Genomic DNA, 21,260 nt, shown 5'->3' with positions numbered 1-21,260 from the left:
TCTTAGCACTGTTTGAAGAAGTTGAAACTTGTGAGACATTTTCTCTTTTTTTAGGAAGCGCCATGAGCGCCCAGCAGAGGCGAGGCAGATACCGGCGCTATATAAGAACTTATTATCATTTTAAAAAGCAGTTCACAAGCATTACATTTATCTAAAATATAGTGAAGATGATGGGCTATAATCCATGTAACTACTTCAGTCAAATGCATAAGAATTATAGGAACAGAGAGAGCAGAAAGGGCCACCCTTTCATGAAACTTGTCAGCACTGATTAGTTGTCATTCTCTCAGATAGTGCTTCTCATCCAATCAAAACCAAGGATTTCACTTGAATTGACAGAGTTTGAAATGTAGTCATTGCTGACATGCCTTCATGAAACACCCCCAAGGTTTGGAATTTGATGTTCACAAACATGAGGCATGTGTACTGTGTACTCAATGGAGGCTCTAAAGAGTCAATAAAATTGTTCCTCAAAGCCTTTAGTTCTAATTTGGTTGACTTTCATATTATGAGAGGAGGAGTCTCTCTTTGGCATTATTAACTCTCTCTCTGATATTCTTCACTTCAATCATACTGATAATATTGAAGTGTGTGTAGCACTTAAGAGTAAGCATTAATTTTATTGAGCAACTTTCACCCTAGCTGACTGAATCGGTGCTGAAAAAAATGTTTGAAAGTAACGTTTTGAGTGTCTTTTGAACAGCTAAATAACAGTTTTATTTATACTCGTTGTTACATATTGATGAATTGAATAACTTATAGCGTTGTTTTTTTCCTCTAGGAACACATCCTCCGTTCAACCAAGAATCTTCGAGAATATGAAAAATATCTAAGAGAGAAGCTGGTGAGTGCAAACTAAGATGAAATCAATTTACATTATTGATCTATTTACCTTTCTTTTAATATCCAATATTTTTGTCTCGCCTGAATGAAGTGTTGAAAACAAGACTCTCCAGAGAGTGGAAAAAGTGCATACATTGTGTGTGGGCAAGCCTGGATGATAATATACCTTTAAAGTGCTTAGAGACATCATGAAGATGAACATAGTTTAGTGCGCACTGTATCTGCACAATCTCAAATTTTTATAAGGTCCGCCTTGTCATCGGGATCATCATTCGCCCAAAGAAACCAATTCATTATTGGTGAAACGTCCCAACATTGAGTTCATTTCCAGTTCTTTGATATAATTTCTCAGATAGTTAGCAATATAGACATGAAGATGTGTCAAGTACTATATATAAAAGCGGAATATTAATATTTCAATAACTGTTTTTGTATTCTCAATCTTAGAACTCCAACTCCAATGACATCTATCTGAACATCAAGCTTGTTGATATTCTCCTTGAGACCAACCAGATGAGAGAAGGATTCCAGCATTGTGCTACCGTTGGTGATGCTTGTCGCTTTGATCTTGAACCAAGATGGTGGCAGAAAGCTGCTGTCTTTTACAAGGTAATCAGTAATGCCATTTGTTCGAGTTTGATTTAAACCAGAGTTCAGAATATGGGCCACTTTGTCTATTTACCGTTTGGTCTCATCCCCCAAGGTCTAAACCTATGTTTGTAAGATCAGGCCCTGTCTTACAAAGAGTTGCAATTGATCCAATCAACCACAACTATGGAAAGCCAGAAATGTCAACCTATAATCGACATGTTTGATCAAAGTATTTTCTAGGTTTGATGTATGTATCTTCCTGCGTCTATCGTTTTCTTTAAAATTCATCGTGCTTCTTCTTGCTTACAAAGGACCATGTGCAAATTTCCTGTGGAAAAAAAATTATGACAATGATGGATTTCCATACATTTGAGGTTGATTGGAGTAATCATATCTCTTTGTAAGAGGGGACCCAGGTCTGGGGCCCGTTGCAGAGCGAGAGAGTTGGGTTAAAACACAACTTTGTAAATCTAACACAGGTCCCAAATACACGCATTTGATTGGTTAAAAATCAAGTTGCGATTGATTTTTGGAGTTGCGTTTGATTGAGACTCTTTCACTTCAGTGGTATTATGTGAATTGAATTAATTGTTATACTTACCAAACTGCAAACTTTGGATTTTCATCTTTGTCAAAGGTAGCTAGAATTTAGAAAATGGAAAATCATTGATATCTTATTCTGTTGACATCCTATTCTGTTCTATCCTTATTTAGACAATGATAAGCCAGAATAGCGGTCATCCAGACAGTGTTCTTGTCCAGGTCTACAGCCGTTTACTGCTAGCGGTCAACAGTCTGGTCAGTCTGGGTCTTGCTAAAAGCTCAGCTCCACCAAGTCATAACCTCCTACAGATTCAAGCGTAAGTCAATCAGTAGATATAAAAGCATTTTCAGGCAGTCTGTCATTCATTCTCTTATGTTGTTGGAATTCATAAAATGAACAAAGACTCAATTTTACCATATGTGCAATTGTATACAAATAATTATTTCTTTTTATATGTCTGGCCCACATTTTTCTTCAGTCTTACTTCTGGTCATGAGCGGGCTAAGCCATGATGATTTGAGAGTATGACAACTTTTCATATGAACTTCTAACAGAGACAAGTCATTTCAGAATGGTCCCACAAATAGGGGGTCAGAAATACATATTTTTATTGTTGCCCATTTGATTTGTTATTGTTAAACAGTTTTACAATTACATTGATATTCTCACAAATAAAAATAGTATCTTTTTGAAACGAGTGGTAAGGAGATGAAATAAGTCCATTGGTAGCATTATAAAACCTAGGGCTGCTAAATTACTGCAGTGATAGTGTAGCCATCTAAGAAAATATTTATTTACTTAAAGAATCTTATATAAACAAGAATGAAAAAGCAATGTAACATCATCATTATGTATCTGGCCAATGCAATTGAAAAGGCACCAAATTTTTTCATGTTGAGTGTCAACTTATGACGAAAGAAGCAAGATATTACAGTATTCGTCTGTAGTGGCGGAAAGTTCATGAGTTTTTTCTCTATTATGAATTATTTGGGTACTGAACATGATTTTTTAAGCTGGACTATGAATAAAAATTTCTTTATTATTATAGATTAGACAAACTGCTCATTCAGACCAGTGACTTCATGCCGACAGTCGGGAATGCCCTACAGCGCCCTCAAGGTGATGCCGTGGTACAGGAGGTCAAAGGTCAAATCTTCTTCCATCTTGCAACTCTGTATCTGAAGATGGCTGTTGTGGTTAGTATTAAAAAATAACGAATTGAGTTTGATTCTTTTCTAAAAAAAGATTATTGTTAATCGATTTTAATTTTTAATCAATTCAAAATGTGCTTTAAGATATCTTTGATAAGTTTTGTTTTACTTCATTTTATTTTCTTTTTTCTTTTTTTTGGGAGGGGGGACTTGTCTCTATTTGATAGAAAATTATGATTTACTTGTGACGGACAAATTTTACTTTTTTGGTAGTGTTTCACTTTGTACAGACCAAAGCAGCCAAAAATATGTCATATGAACAAGGTCTGAGGTCATTTAGGGTCAATGAACTTTGACTTTGTTGTGGTATCAACATTAAAATCTTACCCCTGATTATGTTTCGAAATAGTGTCATAACTTTGAAAGTATTTGGATCTATTGCATGAAATTTGAAAAAAACGGGGATCAAGGATCACTGCTCGTGTGCTCTACTTGTTTCAATGCATCAGGGTCGAGATAGTAAAGATTTATTTTAAAATGTTTGAAAGCAGTTGAAAGAAAATGCATTTTGAAATATGTTGAATTTTGGGGCCACCATTTTGTGTAAGATTTTGAAAGAATTTTTCTTGGCCACCATCCAGGGTTCTGTATCACTCTCTGACGTGGTGGAGATGGCTGCAGCCTGTTACCTGGTCAGCCTACAGGTGGCGCCCTTCAGTCCCATCACAGAGCTACCCTTGAAGACAGAACGCATGGACGGATTGTCCGTGAGGCTGAAACGGCTGGGTGCAGAGAGGCTGAGTGAAGTCTGTAAGTAGTGTCCTTGTTCTACAACACAACATGCTTTGGGTTGAAAATAACTGCATGAAAGCCGACTATAATGCTGATTATCGATAATTTTCCCGACAGGCCCTAAATTTCTTTATATTTCGGGCAAGGCAAGTTCACTTTCTGAAGGGAACATATGTGTATTTCAGCAGAAATGGGATTGAATAGGGCATCGCAAATGTCCAAGACTGGTAAGAAGAGGGGGGAGGTATTGAGGCCAATCTAGATGGTATGCACATGTATGGCAATGGCCTTGAATAGCTTTTTATTATTTTAAGCCCTGTCCTGAGTGATTTCCAGAAAATTGTTGTCATTATCAGTAATCCTATTAACATCATGATAACATAACATTATCATGTGAAGCAGGGCCCCCTGGGAGAACAGTTTTTGCAACTGCAGTGGCTGCCCTGGGTAAATTTTACATTATCATTGTTTTAATGTGTACCATCTCCACAGGTCACATGTTGAACGGATTGGTGAAGAAACATGATGAGGATTGGTTGGAAGCTTGTCGATCTAAACTTTGCTCCAAACAGGTAAGTGTGCACCAAACAGGTACGATGATTCCTACTTCTCAATACCTCGTCGGGAAGTCAAGGTATCATGATAGGGTTTCTCTGTTCTGCCTGATTGATTAGTCATAATTGCTTTAAGGCAGTGCATCTATTCACTTATGATGATCTAACACTGCTTATGCAAGTATAGAATCCACTCTCACATCTTGAAGATTCAGGGTAGTAGGAACAATGTAACTTCTGAAGGTTTCCATGATGAAGAAGAATAGTGTAGTAGGTTTCACGGTACACCATGTATATTTCTTGGGCAAGTGTTGTTCCTGAAAAGGACCACCTACTACACTAACAATATAACTGTCAGAACACCTCGTCTAAGAGGCAGAATAGCTCAGTCAGAACACTTGTTTCTCATAATATTGTCTGATCCCAGCATGAGTCAGGCGCGGATCCAGGAGGGGGCCGAGCCGGCCCCGGCCCCCCCTATTTTTTGACAACCTGCAGAAAAAAGTTTACTCTTTACCTTGATAGAAACTACGAAAAAAAGAAAGAAAAGTAAGAAAGAGGTATTTTACCCATGATGTGTAATTTACAGCTTTGTAACGACCGGCCCGACCTCGAAAGAAAACAAAAAAAAAGTGAGAGGAAGAATTGGAAAATAGACTTTATATAAAGTTTTTCGACCGCGCTTCGCGCTCGCATTGCCTGTGTAATGAATCCCATTCAAGAGGGTTAAATGACACTAATATATAACCAGTACATGTATATATACAATATATCCAGTTCTGATATCAATTTGCACACGATTCTCTAGCACATCAAGCATTTATTATTTTGTTTGATTATACACAAATTGTTAATGTGTATCGAAATGTTGGGCTCGCGCTGCGCGCTCGCATTGTTTAATTGTGAGATACATATGCTCTTTGGAAATTTTTACCAAAATTTGTCAAAATGCTCCTTTATCATGTCAGTATACCAAAAAAATAATCTCATGCTTCGCGCTCGCATTTAATTGCTTGAGACGCACAGCTTGTTTATTTAAATAAAAACGCGCTTAGACTGTTCATTTTTTTCAGGTCGGATTTTTAGAAATTTTGAGCTCGCACTCACATTATTTATTTGGTGATACTTTATCCTCTTCAATAATCACTAAAAACAGTCCTAATTGAGTCACTTTTCACGTTACTATATGATAAAATTTCGGCTCGCGCTTCGCGCTCGCATTGTTTCGTTGGATCCTTATCTTTGTTCATGATTGAAAAGACTGCTCTGAATCTTCAGTTCTAAGGACATAAAATATCAAAGATTTTTAGCTCGCATTATATATTAAAACCACATGAGATACCTAATATTGTTTATAGCAATAAAAACTAACATATACTTAAAAGTTCAGTCTTTACTTAGGACTACCCCGTGAAAAACCCCCCAAAAAAAGCCAGATTGTAGCAGCCAATCGAGAAAAATGTTGATCAAAATATTTTTCGGCCCCCCCTATTGGTGAAAGCTGGATCCGCCCCTGTGAGTGGATGTGAGTCCTGCTCATGCCGTGAGACATCTATGGAAAAAAAACTATGCTATAGTGTTATGTCTTAATGTGCTTCACCAAATGTCTGTCTCTATTGTGACCTTATGTAGTGTATTATTTATTTTGTTTTATTTTCTTTATATTTTGTTGATTCATTCTACCATAGGGTCGGCAAAGGTTGTTTGAGCAGATGTATGGCATCCAGAATCCTGATCCAAGGCAATCCTTTCTCATGATGGATGATGTGTTCATACAAACAACAAACATAGAAATACCAGACATGGTTAACACAGTCTTCAAATATGACAAAGGTATGTTAATACTGACCTGTTGTCTGTTAATGAGGGGGCTGTGTGTTCATACAAATAATATTAGAATTTCCTGACACAGTTAATAGTCTTTCAATATGACAAAGGTACGTTTTGATAGATGTTTGCTTAGATTTGGGTAGGTTGTGTTCATACTGATAACTGTGGTTAAGATTCTGCACATGGATTGAGCATTAGATCAAGTCTTTGAATCAATGTCAATTCTATCATGTTTTAGGTTTCAGTGATTATGATTATGATTATGATCATGATTATATTAGTAGCACAGCTGCGCTGATCAAACACTCAAACATTCAAGGAATCTCTCCCGACCGGATACCCATTTACTACACCTGAGTGAAGGGAGGCAAGCGTAGATGAATGCCTTACCAAATGATGGGAGTACTGCAGTGGGATTTGATCCTTGGACCTTGTGGTTCAAATTCCAGAGACTTATCCACTGAGCCACTGTACCTCTACAACACAGGGATGCCACTATTCAGACTAAGGTCTGAATTTTTTCCAACCTTTTTTGGCCCCAAAAGACACCTTTTTCATGAAGGGAAGGGGTCATTCTAGATGGTTTTCAGACTTTTTTTAATCAATTCTAAGTGGCATCCTCTACCATGGTATTCTGTACTTTCTTTGTTCTTCCACCTGCAGCTTCCATAGAAGGTGGAACCACCAACCTTCAACGTCTTGTATGGCTCGGTCTCCAGTGGGACGTACGGCAGGATGACATCCTTCCTGACCTGGGGTCGTTCGTCGAAGTGACCTTTAACCGTCTTGCGATCAGTACAAGGAACCTTGACAACACATCGGTTGATAACCTGTGCATTCTGGATCTTGAGGTAACACTGCTAATCATTTGGGCCCCGTCTTACAAAGACTTGTGATTGATCCGATCAATCGCAACTATGGAAAGCCAGCAAAGTCGACGTATAAAATGGCGTGTTTGCTCACATTTTTTCTAGAAATGAATGTATATCCATATATTCATTTATTTCTTGACATTTCATTGTGTTCTCCTTTGTTTACAAAAGACACTGCACATTTCCTGTGAAAAAACTATATTGATGGATTTCCATAGAGTTACAATTGATTGGATCGATCGTAACTCTTTGTAAGATGAGCCCCTGGGGTCTGTTTCATAAAAGACTTGCAACTGTTGTAACTTTCCTTTTATGGCAACTACCATGGTAACATGGCTCAGCATCTAATCACAGTCAAGTTTTGCATGGTACATGTAGTTGCCATCACCTGTGGCCAGGAGACGAAATGTGAACTGAATCACTATAACCCTAAAATCTCTCCTTTCTCCTGAGCCCCCAAGAGGGTGCTGTCAGATGGTTTTGTTACGTGCTGTACTCGCCGTCATCTTTGTTACGATGATCATTGATGTAATTTGCATGCAGATGTCAATCATCAGCCATTCGCTAGCACATGCACACATGCTGAGCACTTATATGCTGCACTGCTCTTGGCTGCATCGGCATTAGCCTAAACATCTGCTGACGTCACTTTACGCTGCAGAACGAGGCAGAGCCAACTTACCAGAATCTTGAAACAGTAGCCCAAGCATGCATAGACTGAGAATCTTCATGGTTCGGGCATTAAGAACATGACATCTTCGTAAAAGCGTGGTATAACGTTGGTTCCGACGGGCAGCTGACGCAGTCTGCAGCGCATAGGTGTGTCCAACATTATCCTCATGAGTAAAGGAAAGTCTATATGAGTAATTTTGGTCTTAAACTTGCTCTAATCAAAGGAGCTGTGGCATATTGACTCTCAAATACAACACACAAAGATACTTACTCAGACCTGCCAACCAGTACGTTTTAGGCGTATTTAGTAAGTTTTTGCAACCAAAATAGAGTACCGTAAGTAACGGTGTATTAACTGCACCTTTTTCTCGGCGGGATAGAAGCAAAAGTCGGGGGTGCGGTTTATACACGGTGACGGGTCTGAGCCAGCCCGCCGTAACCCCTCCCGTACATGTAAGATGTCTGCCAGATCACAACACATCGAGTGGCCGGGCGTAGCCGCCCAGGCAATGTCGTTTAGAGGGGTATGAGCTGCGGGTAATGGGAAGCGATTATTACATTAATTAAATGTTGTCCATAACAAACGCACCCACCTTCATGACACTAATTTTGACTTTATTCTCGATTCAAAGTAGTGAAGTTCCCTGGCTAATTTAAAAGAGACGCCAAGCATACTCGGTAATATTTTGTCACCGCTGAGCGAGAGTTGAGTGAGCTTAGAGATTGCGTTGTAATGTGGTTATAGTGCGACTTAAGCTGGCGCTATTCAAAGTCCCGTTTCGCGCCAGCTTGTTTTTTTTTCCTTCCTGTTTGCTTTTCATAAGATACCATGTAAACCACGCACGAGAGAGACGGCACGAAGCCGTAAAAAACAACTGGAAAAAATGTCAATTTCTTTGTTTCTTGAACCTTCCTGTAATCCTGTATCCAAAATTCATGCTAAGACATCAAATTTCTGAAAGTGATTGTGAGATTGTGATGCAAGAAATGTGAATGTTTCTTCCTCCTACGCTGGGAAAGACACAGATCATAATTTGATAAGATGTACTGGCATGACTGGTACTGTATCGTAGTTTGCAATGTAATGGCAGTGCTGTGTGTGTACACTGTGACTGTGAGGTGAGTGAGTGTGTAAGTTGCCAATATTGTCGGGACCGTTCTTTCTTTCTAACATTTGTAGATGAATTGATCAAGAACAGCATATTTCCGCATACCGGTAATCTCTTTGGATACTTTGAAATCTTAAAAACTTAGATTTTGTTTCTTCGTACCTCAAATATGCATGTAAATGTGAGAATTTTTTTTTTTTTTTTTTTTTAGTCCAAAGTTGGGGGTGCGGTTAATACACCGTTACGGTAGTACATATTTTTTTTTTTATAAAAGTAAAAAAAAAAATTAATTTTTTTTTTTACAAATCGTAATTTCTTGAGAAAATCATTTCTATATGTCTCTATTTCATAAAACCTACACAAATATGGTTATTAGATCAATGTAATTTCAGGTAACTTTTTTTTCAATCATTTTGTTAAAACCAGGGTGAAGATATACACATGTTTCAATCTTTGTTTTTTTCATCTGCAAGAGCAGTGCTAATTGTAGCTTGCATGCAGCTTGAGCGCCGCGATGAGCGAGTGCACCAAGCACTTTATTATAAAATACACTTTTTTTGGGAAAAATACAGTTTTTTATCACAGAATACAGTTTTTCATTCCCAGAGGTTAGCAGGTCTGCTAACTGAAACAGGTTGCAGAGATGATTAGAGTAATGCAAGTTTTCATCATCTCTCTATTGATACGCACACATCCTGTAGAAAGATGAACACCTATTCATTTGAATTCTGTTTTTATTGATCAAAATTGAAAAAATTACTAGCAGTTTGGCATCTCTGAAATTATTCTTTTCCAACCACATTCAATTTAGAATGGAATAAAATAGTTAAAACCCCTTTCTGAATGTGAATCTTGTTATAAGATTATTGACCAATCTATTTCAAATGTATGGGTGTATTCAAGGTTTCTCTCTTTCATATTCCCTTCCAGGCATTCCTATATGCCAGCATCTTCATCGCCCGAGCCCAGCTACGTAACCTACATCAGCAGGGATTGGCTGGTTTGAATATTCCTGTCGCCCTATTGGTCAATTGTTATTCTGAAGAACAGCTTGATTGGTATATGTCCGTCTATCAGCTTTACAGTGGAAAGGCTAAGTAAGTTTGAAATGGAGAGGAGGGTAAAAGTAAATTTGATTAGAGTCGTGAAAAATTCACTGGTCACATAGTCACGAATTAGACCCGTTTTATACCAGCAGATCTAATTATAATGTTGATTATAGAACATTTATAACTATAAGGTACTTCTTTCTGGTGTTTTTTTTGTGTGTGTGTTCTCAGCCAGCATACAGTGTTCCTGGTGTAATTCACATTTTTTGCAGTTTTCCAGTTTTGGATAGTTAAATTCTGAAGGTTGCCACAATGGATAGATTTATTTATTTATTTATTTTCAATTCATATATTTATTTAATTTATTTATTCACTTATTTTCATTTCATTTATTTATTATTTGAATTTATTCATACAGGATAAAAACATGATCAGCATGGCTTTTTTACATCGTAGTCATGATACTGCATGTTGAAAAATGAATATAATAAAGAATCGTCAAGTATATATCAAAATAACAAATACATTTCAATATAACACAATGACAATAGGGAATTCATCTGAGAAACTTACATAAAAAACCAATACAATACTCTAAGTAAATTACGAGTTGGAACAAGATTAACATAAAGAACAACATTAAGTATTCACTGAAAAAATTGTAGAAAATAGACAAATATTTAAAAGGTGAGCAAAATAAATGATAAAAGAATAAGAAAGACATTAGTTAAAATTGGCAGCTTTGTATACATGTTTAAAAGATTGCAGGAATTTGATATTTTGCATTGATGTGGGCATAGAGTCCCAAACTTATAGCCTTATATTAAGATGATTTAACAAATTCCATATTGGGTTTGGCAAGACTGCATTTAAGTATTCATAATTTCTAGTATTGATATCATGTCTGTCAAAATACATTTCGACTTAATTACACAATCTCGAGGGTTCAAGCCCATAAATGCATTGATATGCTAATATACTAAAAAAATAGTCACTCTTTTCTCAAATGGCTGCCACTTTGATTTATGAATAGATCGGTGGGACTTACAAAACTTACAATAATTAAAAACAGATATCATGGACGTTTGTATGAGTGGCACAGCTATGCGAAGTAATTTCGAATCAAACCCAGTATATCAAGGTTACTATTTGTCTCTAAGCCAGATAGTAATTTAAAAACTGTACTCTCAGGCATTGTGTCAAAAATAAATCTATGAGTACAGTCAGGGCTTCTCCAAATAGATTTTTTTATCATGAAACAAATTTGCAATTTTGCGCCAAACCTTAGCAAAGTAGTCATTGAATAAATTGAGTGATAGATCATGATGAATAGAGATAATGAATTTTGAGTTACCGGTTGCCATGTTAATATTCTTCCAGACCTTACGAGCATTATTCTTGAATTTGTTCGAGATTTCATCAAAGTAATTCTTTTTACTCTCACGGATAGAACTGGTGACTAGATTTCTTGCCTTGCTATATTTGTCTTTGAAATCATCACTCTTATCAGCTTACCTTTCAAATAATCCTTTTGATACATGAGTTCTAAAATATTTATCCAAGGGTTGAACCTATTTTTTACATGCACCTGTTTGATCGGAGCATGTTTGTCACAAATTGCCAAATAGGCTTGCTTCCATTCAGTCCATATACATGTTAATCATGTTCAATCAATTCTGATACACTCCGTTCATTATTATGTAATATGCTACATTCACAAATATCTTCAAGAAATTGAGATTCATCAAATTTCTTAAAATCTCTGTATATGGCGAGTTTATGTCAAGGCTCATCTGGTTTGAGATCAGTACATGTGAAAAATTAAATAATGGTCACTGAGGGCAATCTTAGCGACATCGTAAAGTAAATGTTGTTCTGGAATTGTACTATTTTAAGTCTATAGATTTTGAGGAAGTTGGTGTGATTTGAGTGGCTTTCGTAACAATATGTGTGAGAGCAAGTAAACATTAAATAACATATAATGGAATATCAACAAGAGAATCATTGACTTGGTAATCGCTGTTGAAATCACCAAGAATAATGTGTTCTTTATCTTCAGATATATTCTAAGAGATTGTACAATTCAGAATAAAATTGCATTGTTCGGTTATGAATGGCAGAAGCATTGTCCCAGCAGTGTGGCTGTAGAGAGATATGGTGGCTATGAGAACGAGGTGGTTGAGGAAGAAGTAATTGACCACAAGGATGTAAGGCATGTACACACATGCTATGCCAGCACCTGTAAGTGCCATTGACACGCCTGTAAGCTCTGTGTTGGGAAGGAATCCTGCGAGTGCCAAATACATGCCTGGATAAGATTTGATAGTAAGGCTGTTCATTTTGGAATATTCTCTTTCCTGACAGGCCAGTGGACCTTGGCAAGTTTCGGCTGACGGCCAAGAAAGGACTGGAAGTTCTCCGATGTCAGAAGAATCATGGAATGGAGACTCAGCTTCTTGTTGAGCTGGGAAGGACGTTCAGTGCAAGAGTGAGTTTATGGATTTAGAAAATTCTCAGTGACTCTCAACAATTTACCATTTAGGCATTGTCTTTAAGTATATAGATGTTATGGGTACATGTATATGGGTTATTCCTACAGTTTGAAAAAGAAAATTACCATTCATAATTCTGTGAAAAATTTTTCTGTAATATCGAATGATAAATTCAAGAATGTTTTTATTTTGGGGAATGTCTTTATATTTCTTTGTTCTCAGGTATGTAGTTCCTATGAAAGTTGAATTGCTATCATTTTATCATGACTCAAACAGATCATGATGTGAAGTAAAAATGAAAGAAAGTGGTTTCAGACATTTAAGATTTTATTATTCTATGGAGTTTTGGGTTACAATAAACATTTTGTTATGAAAATACATTTAAAAAATATATATTTATAGGATTTGAAACCATTTTAAACACATATGTTAATGAATATAGATATCTTCTTTATCACACCATAGATTTTCCTTTTAATATGATTTTCATGTTGTTTTCCTGACAAGGTTGAAGAGCTTCGGAAGGAGTCACAAGATCCTAACGACCGGCGTGATCGTCGTGAGGCATACCAAGCCATGAGTGTTCTTTACTGGGAAGCTGCATTAGATCATCTCAAGATGATGGCCAGGTATGTTAACATCAAGGGAGCCTTTCATGAAACAAATGGTCAGTGAGTTTGTTCTGACTATTGTTATAAGCTATCACAATCCTTGCATTTGATTGGCTCAGACCAAAAGTGTCAGTGAAATCTTTTTTTGAATGTTCCCTTGTTTATGTCCTTGTAGACAATGTCTGGATCGAGGGGGCATGGCTGTTTTATATGCTCTTTCATCTATGTTCAACTCATCATTGTACATCTAGCTTGTTGCATCTGTTTGCAGTTATATGATTTCATTATAGAATTTGTTGATTATAATAATGATAATGGTTTCCACTCTTCACAACTCTCAAGGAACTTGCTGTTATTATTACCCTTATTTATATATCTTTAATGCAAATGTGTGAAGGCTAAGATTGAATGACACCTTACGCTTCTGATGTTTTGTTCTCTTACCAGTCATCGAGCAGTCCTACATCCAAAGAAGCCAATGTTTTCACATGTCCACAAACCATTTGAAGTAAGTTTTAAACTGACATTCCTTTTCCTCCCTCTCTTCCCCCCCCCCCCCTCTCCATTACTCTTCTTCCCTATCACTTTCTCTTTTCTCATCCTTCATCTAATCTCTTCTCTCGTTTCCTCTCCTCTCCTTACATCTGTTATTGGTACAGTTTTTGTCTCACCTGCATAGCAGAGTGAGACTATAGGCGCCGCTTTTCCGACGGCGGCGGCGTCAACATCAAATCTTAACCTGAGGTTAAGTTTTTTGAAATGACATCATAACTTAGAAAGTATATGGACCTAGTTCATGAAACTTGGCCATAAGGTTAATCAAGTATTACTGAACATCCTATTAGAGTTTCATGTCACATGACCAAGGTCAAAGGTCATTTAGGGTCAATGAACTTAGACCATGTTGGGGGAATCAACATCAAAATCTTAACCTGAGGTTAAGTTTTTGAAATGTCATCATAACTTAGAAAATATATGGACCTAGTTCATTTTAAACTCATGACTTTGAAAGTTTATTGATCTGACTTTTGACACTTGGACATAAGTGTAATCAGGTATCACTGAATATCCTGTGCAAATTTCAGGTCACATGATCAAGGTCAGAGGTCATGTGAGGTCAATGAATTTTTGCCACATTGGGGGTATTTGTTGAATTACCATCCTATCTCTGTAAGTGTATTGGTCTAGTTTATAACAGGTAGAAATAAGAGTAACCAAGTGTCACTGAACATCTTGTGCGAGTTATAGTAGTTTTCAAAGTCAGCACTGCTGCTATTTTGAATTGCGTGATGCAGGTGAGATGGCCAGAGGCATTCCACTTGTTAGTTATTTCATTAAACTCTTGAAATATGTTTTTGAAAAATATGAAATGTTTAACAATTACTCAAAAAAGGTCTGATTTAAAATATATCACTTTATGTTTTCTTCTTTGTGACTGTCGAGTGATTCAATTCAGTATTTATTTTCATATCTCTCATAGAAAACATAAGAAAGTAATAATATTACAAAACAGTTATGTGTGCTTACTGCAGGCATTTGTAAAAAGAAAAAAAATCTATGTGTGTCCATAATTCCCAAGGTTGTACAGTGCAGTAATTTCACAATTTACGCTCTTTTTTAATTTTCTCTGTAGGATGGTCAGGTTGCTAAGTTACTTGATGAAGGTGCTGTAGTGATCGCTGAGTCGCTCTTTGAGAAAGGTCAACACCAGGTGGCGCTGTCTAACCTTGCTAAAGCTAAATCACCAAAGGCTCTCTTTGCAAAAGCTATGGTATGTTTCAATCCACATTTATTATTGTTGTAATCACCATCATCATCATCTTCAAAATCATTATTACCATCATCATCATCATTATTATCATCATCACCATCATCATCACCACCATCATCTTCATCACCATCATCAGACCAGGTTATGATTTAACTACAGCAAATAGACTAACAGATAGGAGACCAAGTGGAATTGTATCACCGTTAACATTCATTTGATCAGTAGCCTCTGGCAGAATAAAATGCAATCAAACGTAACTCAGGCAATTGGAGCAAGTCCCAAATATTTGCTTTTGATTGGCTGACAGTCAAATTACAATTGATTTTCTAAAAAAATCATTACAACAGTTTCTACTATGTGCTCTTTAAAATCAAAGTGGTAATATACCAATAAGCCATGCTTCATGATCCCTTTAGTTTTCTTCCTTCTCTTAGCCCTTTCTAGCTCTTCAAGGAATACCACACTACAAGTTCTTGTTTTTCTATTAGGGATTTTAGGGAATGACACTTTCTGTAAACAAATGCGATGAATAAACCTAGTATATACATTTGTATTCTTTCATGATAAAAAGTTTGATGACTTGATGTTAAAAAAATGACCTTTGTGAAAAGGGAAGGAAATAATGTTTATATTTAACAGGAAAGGGAAATATAATTGAAGTTTGATAATGTGTTCATTGCCTATTTTGGTTTAGATGCTTCATGTGTTGGCCTCTATGGAGACAGAGAATAAACCAGTTGATAAGATCACAGTAGATATGTTGAAGAAATATAATTGAAGTTTGATAATGTGTTCATTGTTTTATTTTGTTTAGATGCTTCATGTGTTGGCCTCTGTGGAGACAGAGAATAAACCAGTTGATAAGATCACAGTAGATACTTTGAAGAAATATAATTGAAGTTTGATAATGTGTTCATTGTTTTATTTTGTTTAGATGCTACATGTGTTGGCCTCTGTGGAGACAGAGAATAAACCAGTTGATAAGATCACAGTAGATACTTTGAAGAAATATAATTGAAGTTTGATAACGTGTTCATTGTTTATTTTATTTAGATGCTTCATGTGTTGGCCTCTGTGGAGACAGAGAATAAACCAGTTGATAAGATCACAGTAGATACTTTGAAGAAATATAATTGAAGTTTGATAATGTGTTCATTGTTTTATTTTGTTTACCGTAGATGCTTCATGTGTTGGCCTCCGTGGAGACAGAGAATAAACCAGTTGATAAGATCACAGTAGATACCTTGAAGAAACAGGGAGATCTCCTAGATCAATCCAAACATACTCTCTATCTCACTATGGATAGTATCGATAAGGAACCAAGAAATGTAAGTCTGAATATGATATTAAAATTGATTTTTGTCTTAATAGTAATGATAATATTAATAATAATAATGATAATATAGGTATATTTACCCAGGGAAGCTACTTCAGTTCTGAAAACTGTTCACTCAGCGGGCCCTGCTATTATTATTACCCAGGCTTTAGCCGAGCTGCATAGGCGCTCAAAGCATTTAAGGAATTTCTTCCTACCAGGTACCCATTCATCTCACCTGGGTTGAGTGCAGCACAGTGTGGATGAATTTCTTGCTGAAGGAAATTACGCCAGGCTGGGATTCGAACCCTCTGTTTCAAAGTCAGAAGACTTATCCACTGGGCCACAACGCTCCATATATTCTGCTTTGATAATGCATTTTATCTATATCAGAGCTGCCAAGTAATACAGATTTTTCCGTATTTAGTAAGTACTGAAAAAAATAGAAGATTACTGATGGTTTAATCCAAAATAATTATCTCTAAAATTTCAGTTTTAAGTGTTGTCATTTCGTATTTCTTTTGAAATACTGATTTCCTCACCAAAATACTGATTTTCAGCTTTAAACATACTGAAATGTTCTTGTTCAGGTTGTTAGGTCTGTAATTTAAATGTAGCATGAGGATTGTACTTAAAGATGGATGTTACGCGATTTAGTTGCCATTGCTGTTGAATTCATCTTATATTGGCATGTCCCTTTTCTTGATTCACACCAGCCACTCCATGAGGAAGTCCAGACGCTCTTAGAGGAGATTGAGTCGGAGCAGGCATCAATCTTAGAACAGATCACAGCCCTAGAGACGAACCCTTCAGATATCTCAAACCTCTCATCAATAAGGCACTCCTTCCTTGGAGAGAACACTCGTAGCTCAAGTCATAGGACGCCCTCAAGGGACTACGACTCGCCATTCAGGGAGTCGATGGCTAGAGAGAATCGGACACTATCACAATCTCAGTACTCAGAACAGGTTAGAGCATAGTCTTCTGTATGAGTCATTCATATTTTAATGCTAACGACTGTTATATTGAGTTGAAAAGTGGTGTGGCCACTACCAATGGAATGTGATTTACATTGAAAAATCAAATAAAACTGATTTAAAGTGCTACAAAATCAAATCTGCGTGTGATCGAGTGGAATTTATTGGAATAAACCAGAAGAGGTACTGTTTTTTTTTAATCATTTGGTATTAGCCAGCGTTGGTGATGGTAGTTGACCGTAGTTCAATCCTGTATGAAAAAGATAATGCAATATTATCTCTAACTCAAATTTGGTCATCCACTCTCTATTAAATAAACCCTGATTCTACCATTTATCAGAGTCACCAATATACAGAGTCAAGCCCACATGATATCCTTTGGTTACATCCTGTTGGCTAAGCCATTAGTGCAAATCTATATTTAGATCATGTGAAGCAAAATGCGTATTCATTTTGATAATTTCTGTTATACAATGACTTCAGTCACAGAACTTTCACACTAATAATAATAATAATCCGCTTTTATATAGCGCTTAATACATCGGAACGACGTGCCTAAGCGCTTCACAGATATATTATTTCCCCGGTCATCTGATTCAATCAGTCATTCCCGCACACAATGTGTGCACTCCACTCCCTGGGAGTATTCCAGTCAGTCGCCCGTGAGGCGCACACAGTACTGGACAAGCTACAATGACTTTCACATCCTACCGGGTACCCATTTAGCACCTGGGTCGAAAGTGGCAAAGTGTGGATTAACGCCTTGCCAAAGGACGCGAGACCGCGGTGGGATTCGAACACACGACCCTCTGTTTACAAGGCGAGAGTAGGAACCACTACACCATGGCTCCTCCACACACTCAACATTTCCTAAATTCTTTTTTCCTCTCTCTATCCACACATAATCTTCCCTCCTGTTTAATTTTCTTTTTCTGCTCTTTTGTACCTGGCAATCTTCACTGGCAATCTTCACTGAAACTTTTACAAATGTATACTTTTACATCTCTATTGATAACATTCTGGAGAATTTCTTTTCTCACTGTCCTGTATCATTCTGTTGATTGTATTTTATACATGTAATCTATTTAATTTGTTATGCAATTAAAGTAGGAAAGTTTATGTAATGTGAGCAAAACAAATTTCCACACTGGACAATAACATGTAATTGAATTGAAATGTATTGAATTGAATAAATGTTGAATACATCATTTCAACTTTACCTTGATATATTTCAACTCGGTTGATTTTCTTTTTTCTTCATGGCAGCTGAGTCCTGACCCGAGCCCTCGTCGTCTGGCAGCTGAGGTTCGAGCCCTGACCCTCTCTCATTCACATCTTCTAGATCAGAATCAAAGATTGATGAAAAGAGAAGATAAACTCATGGAGTCCAATGCTGAGCTCATGAAACAAGTCCTTCAACTCACTGTAAGATTCATCAAAGAATTACATTTAACGAATTGCCTATTTAGTCCATTCCTATAGTCTTTGTGGTGGAGATTTCCATTCAAAGATATGCCAAAGTTCTGTTTATTTAAGATAATGCTTGAATCTCAATGATTTTATAAAATGAAGATTTTTACAAGTTAGCTGTCAAACTTACTCAACACGTAGTCTTGTTGATAATCAGCCATGCATAAACTTTGGTTAACAGCGCAATTAATACGAATTTGTGAAAACACATGGAAATACATACATTATTTCAGAGAGAAAGAAGTGTGTTATTTCTTGACCATGTTCTGTGATTGGGGTATCAAATTAAAGAGCAGATATTAAAATTTTAGGCATGAGATTTTCTTAATGAAATTCAGATCCTGCCCGATGAGTGACTTTTTGGTATCCTTTTGTCAAATTGTTTTGTTTTTTACCCACTCATTCAACAATGAGGAATCATGTATTTAAAGTTATACCAGATTGGAGAGGAGACTGTAAGCTTTACACTGATTGGTCATTTGTCTATTGTTTTTGCGATTACGTTAAGATAAATCATCAATAATTCTTGAGTTTCATTTTTGTTGGATGCACTGTCTAATTTTGTTACCTCCTGGTAAAAAGGGATTTAATTTCCTTTAGTATGTCAATATTTATGTTCCAGCCCCCCACCCCCTTCCACCAACAAAAAAACCCCCAATATTAATCTTGCCTTTAATTCTTGCTTTACTCTTTGTGAATTAACCACCTGATTCTGGATGCCATTTCAACCCAACAGAAAGACCTTCAAGAGATTAAACTTCAACAAGCCAAGGCAATGAATCAGACCCCAGCAGCACCAGCCACTGTCACACCTACTCCAGCTACTCCATCTACTCAAGGTGTGACAGGGACCCCAGCTCCTCAAGCCACGTCATCACCTCAGCTTCCTCAGCAATCACCACAACAACAACAACCAACACATCCCCTGGCTTCAAGGCAAAGTAAGCTATTGCTAGATCCACCCTAACAATTCTTGGTATGAACAATAACAAAAATTACTGGATGTAACTCATACAATTTACTTGTATGACCTAGTTACTTCCTATAGATTGAAGGTAAGGATAGTGAACAGCAAGAGGTATATGACAAGTAGCAACTTTTGCAGTGATTCCTCCTCGAAATGTAAGAAGAGATTAAGGACATGGTGTGAAAGCGATGCGACTAGACTCGTGCTAGCTACGGTACGAGTAGACAGGAGGTTGTTGGGGCACACATCACTGAACAAGAAGCAGAATTTCTAGTTCAGAGCACAAAGTGAATGGCAAATTCACGTTGTGTGCTGTTCTGGAAACCTTTGGTTATTTTCAATAGCAAGAACTATTATAATAGACTTTGCAACAAATATTTGTTGCTGATTGGCTTAATTGGTCATGTGCGCAATACTCATTATGCATCTCGATATCACATAAAGAATACAGAAGACTAATGATTTATCAGTGTTTGGATGTGAAGTATGTATCATCCATGGTCAAGGTTAGATTCCCAACCTACCAAGTACTACCATTGATAGTGTTTATCATTATTCCTATATTATAGAATGGGCATCATGCTTCAGTGATTACCAACGCATGGCCGGCCATACATCCGGTAAATTTGCCATGTGTCCGGTAAATACTTATGCGTGGTTGTCAAAAAAAAGAAGATTCTTAGCTTAAAAATTCCACCATTCTATAAAACAAATACACAGGTTTGTTTGTGAATTGGTAGGACAAGTTAGCATGCGGAAACTATGGAAAATAGTCTAAACCCACTCGGCTGGACCTCTTAGGTTTAACAATTCCATAGTTACCTTACGCTCACAAAGCGTACCGAGGCACTCACATCTGCATCTTTGTATACGGACACTTTTCAAACATTTAATTTACAAAATTATTACCAAACCATTATCCTTTTCCCTATCATTGCTTGGTTTCCTTTCATTCAGTAAGTATGGTCTCTCTCTTCTCCATTGTAGGTGGAAGTCCCAGCACGCAGCAGACTCCTAACCGTGGTCTCTACCAGCCCCACCCTGGTTACCATCCCTTAGAGTCAGGGGCATACTACCACCCCCACATGGTCCCGCCCTCCCAGATGGGTGCGGCCGCTAACCAGGCGTGGTACCCCTCGGCTTACGGCATGCCTTCGCCCATGCACAACCCCGCCTTCTATGCCCAGCAGGGTTACGCCATGCCGACCTACGATCGCAGCGGCATGTCACCGGGGATGATGGCGTCAACGCCGAGGAGCAGCGGGCGTGGTCCGTTGGAGAGTCTCTACGGGATGTACACCTCAATTCCTGCTTCCCCGGAAGAGAAGGGTTCCGCTGAACAATTGGCTGCATTACAAAGTTTAAGGGTAAATGACAGTAGCATATTAATGATTCATTCTTGTGCATTATTTTGATATCACCTTCTAAGTGTTACATAAAGCTGTTCTTAAAACACAAATGACTTTATGAACGATTGGGGATCCTTTCTTAGGAGCTGATCCAACAGCTAATTAAATACTCACCGGAAGAGCTTCATAAAGCTGCCCGCAAGTAACCAGTAACCCTTTCTTGTGCTATACGATATATCCCTATGTAGCTGACTTAGCACCTAAGTTTTCCAGTCTTCTGTAAATTCATGCATAACTTTAG

At 37.2% G+C, this 21,260-nt stretch overlaps 1 protein-coding gene across 4 annotated transcripts in view; it reads left to right on the top strand.

Moving 5' to 3' along the window:
* LOC121429784 (E3 SUMO-protein ligase RanBP2-like) overlaps nt 1-21,260 on the top strand; it is a 54,599-nt gene that overhangs the window by 12,929 nt on the left and 20,410 nt on the right. For all 4 annotated transcript variants that reach the window (XM_041627013.1, XM_041627012.1, XM_041627011.1 and 1 more), the window contains exons 4-21: nt 782-844; nt 1,291-1,452; nt 2,149-2,294; nt 3,027-3,174; nt 3,771-3,939; nt 4,414-4,493; nt 6,164-6,308; nt 6,969-7,156; nt 9,889-10,055; nt 12,372-12,495; nt 13,007-13,128; nt 13,558-13,618; nt 14,744-14,881; nt 16,060-16,209; nt 16,913-17,164; nt 18,440-18,598; nt 19,380-19,584; nt 20,598-20,977. In XM_041627013.1, coding sequence (XP_041482947.1) covers nt 782-844; nt 1,291-1,452; nt 2,149-2,294; nt 3,027-3,174; nt 3,771-3,939; nt 4,414-4,493; nt 6,164-6,308; nt 6,969-7,156; nt 9,889-10,055; nt 12,372-12,495; nt 13,007-13,128; nt 13,558-13,618; nt 14,744-14,881; nt 16,060-16,209; nt 16,913-17,164; nt 18,440-18,598; nt 19,380-19,584; nt 20,598-20,977 — 2,859 coding nt within the window. The remainder of the gene's footprint in view (nt 1-781; nt 845-1,290; nt 1,453-2,148; nt 2,295-3,026; nt 3,175-3,770; nt 3,940-4,413; nt 4,494-6,163; nt 6,309-6,968; nt 7,157-9,888; nt 10,056-12,371; nt 12,496-13,006; nt 13,129-13,557; nt 13,619-14,743; nt 14,882-16,059; nt 16,210-16,912; nt 17,165-18,439; nt 18,599-19,379; nt 19,585-20,597; nt 20,978-21,260) is intronic.

The sequence above is a fragment of the Lytechinus variegatus genome, chromosome 16 (genome assembly GCF_018143015.1).
Source record: "Lytechinus variegatus isolate NC3 chromosome 16, Lvar_3.0, whole genome shotgun sequence".
NCBI lineage: Eukaryota > Metazoa > Echinodermata > Echinoidea > Temnopleuroida > Toxopneustidae > Lytechinus > Lytechinus variegatus.
Note: the sequence above shows the minus strand (reverse complement) of the source record. Positions and strands in the feature narration are given on the sequence as shown.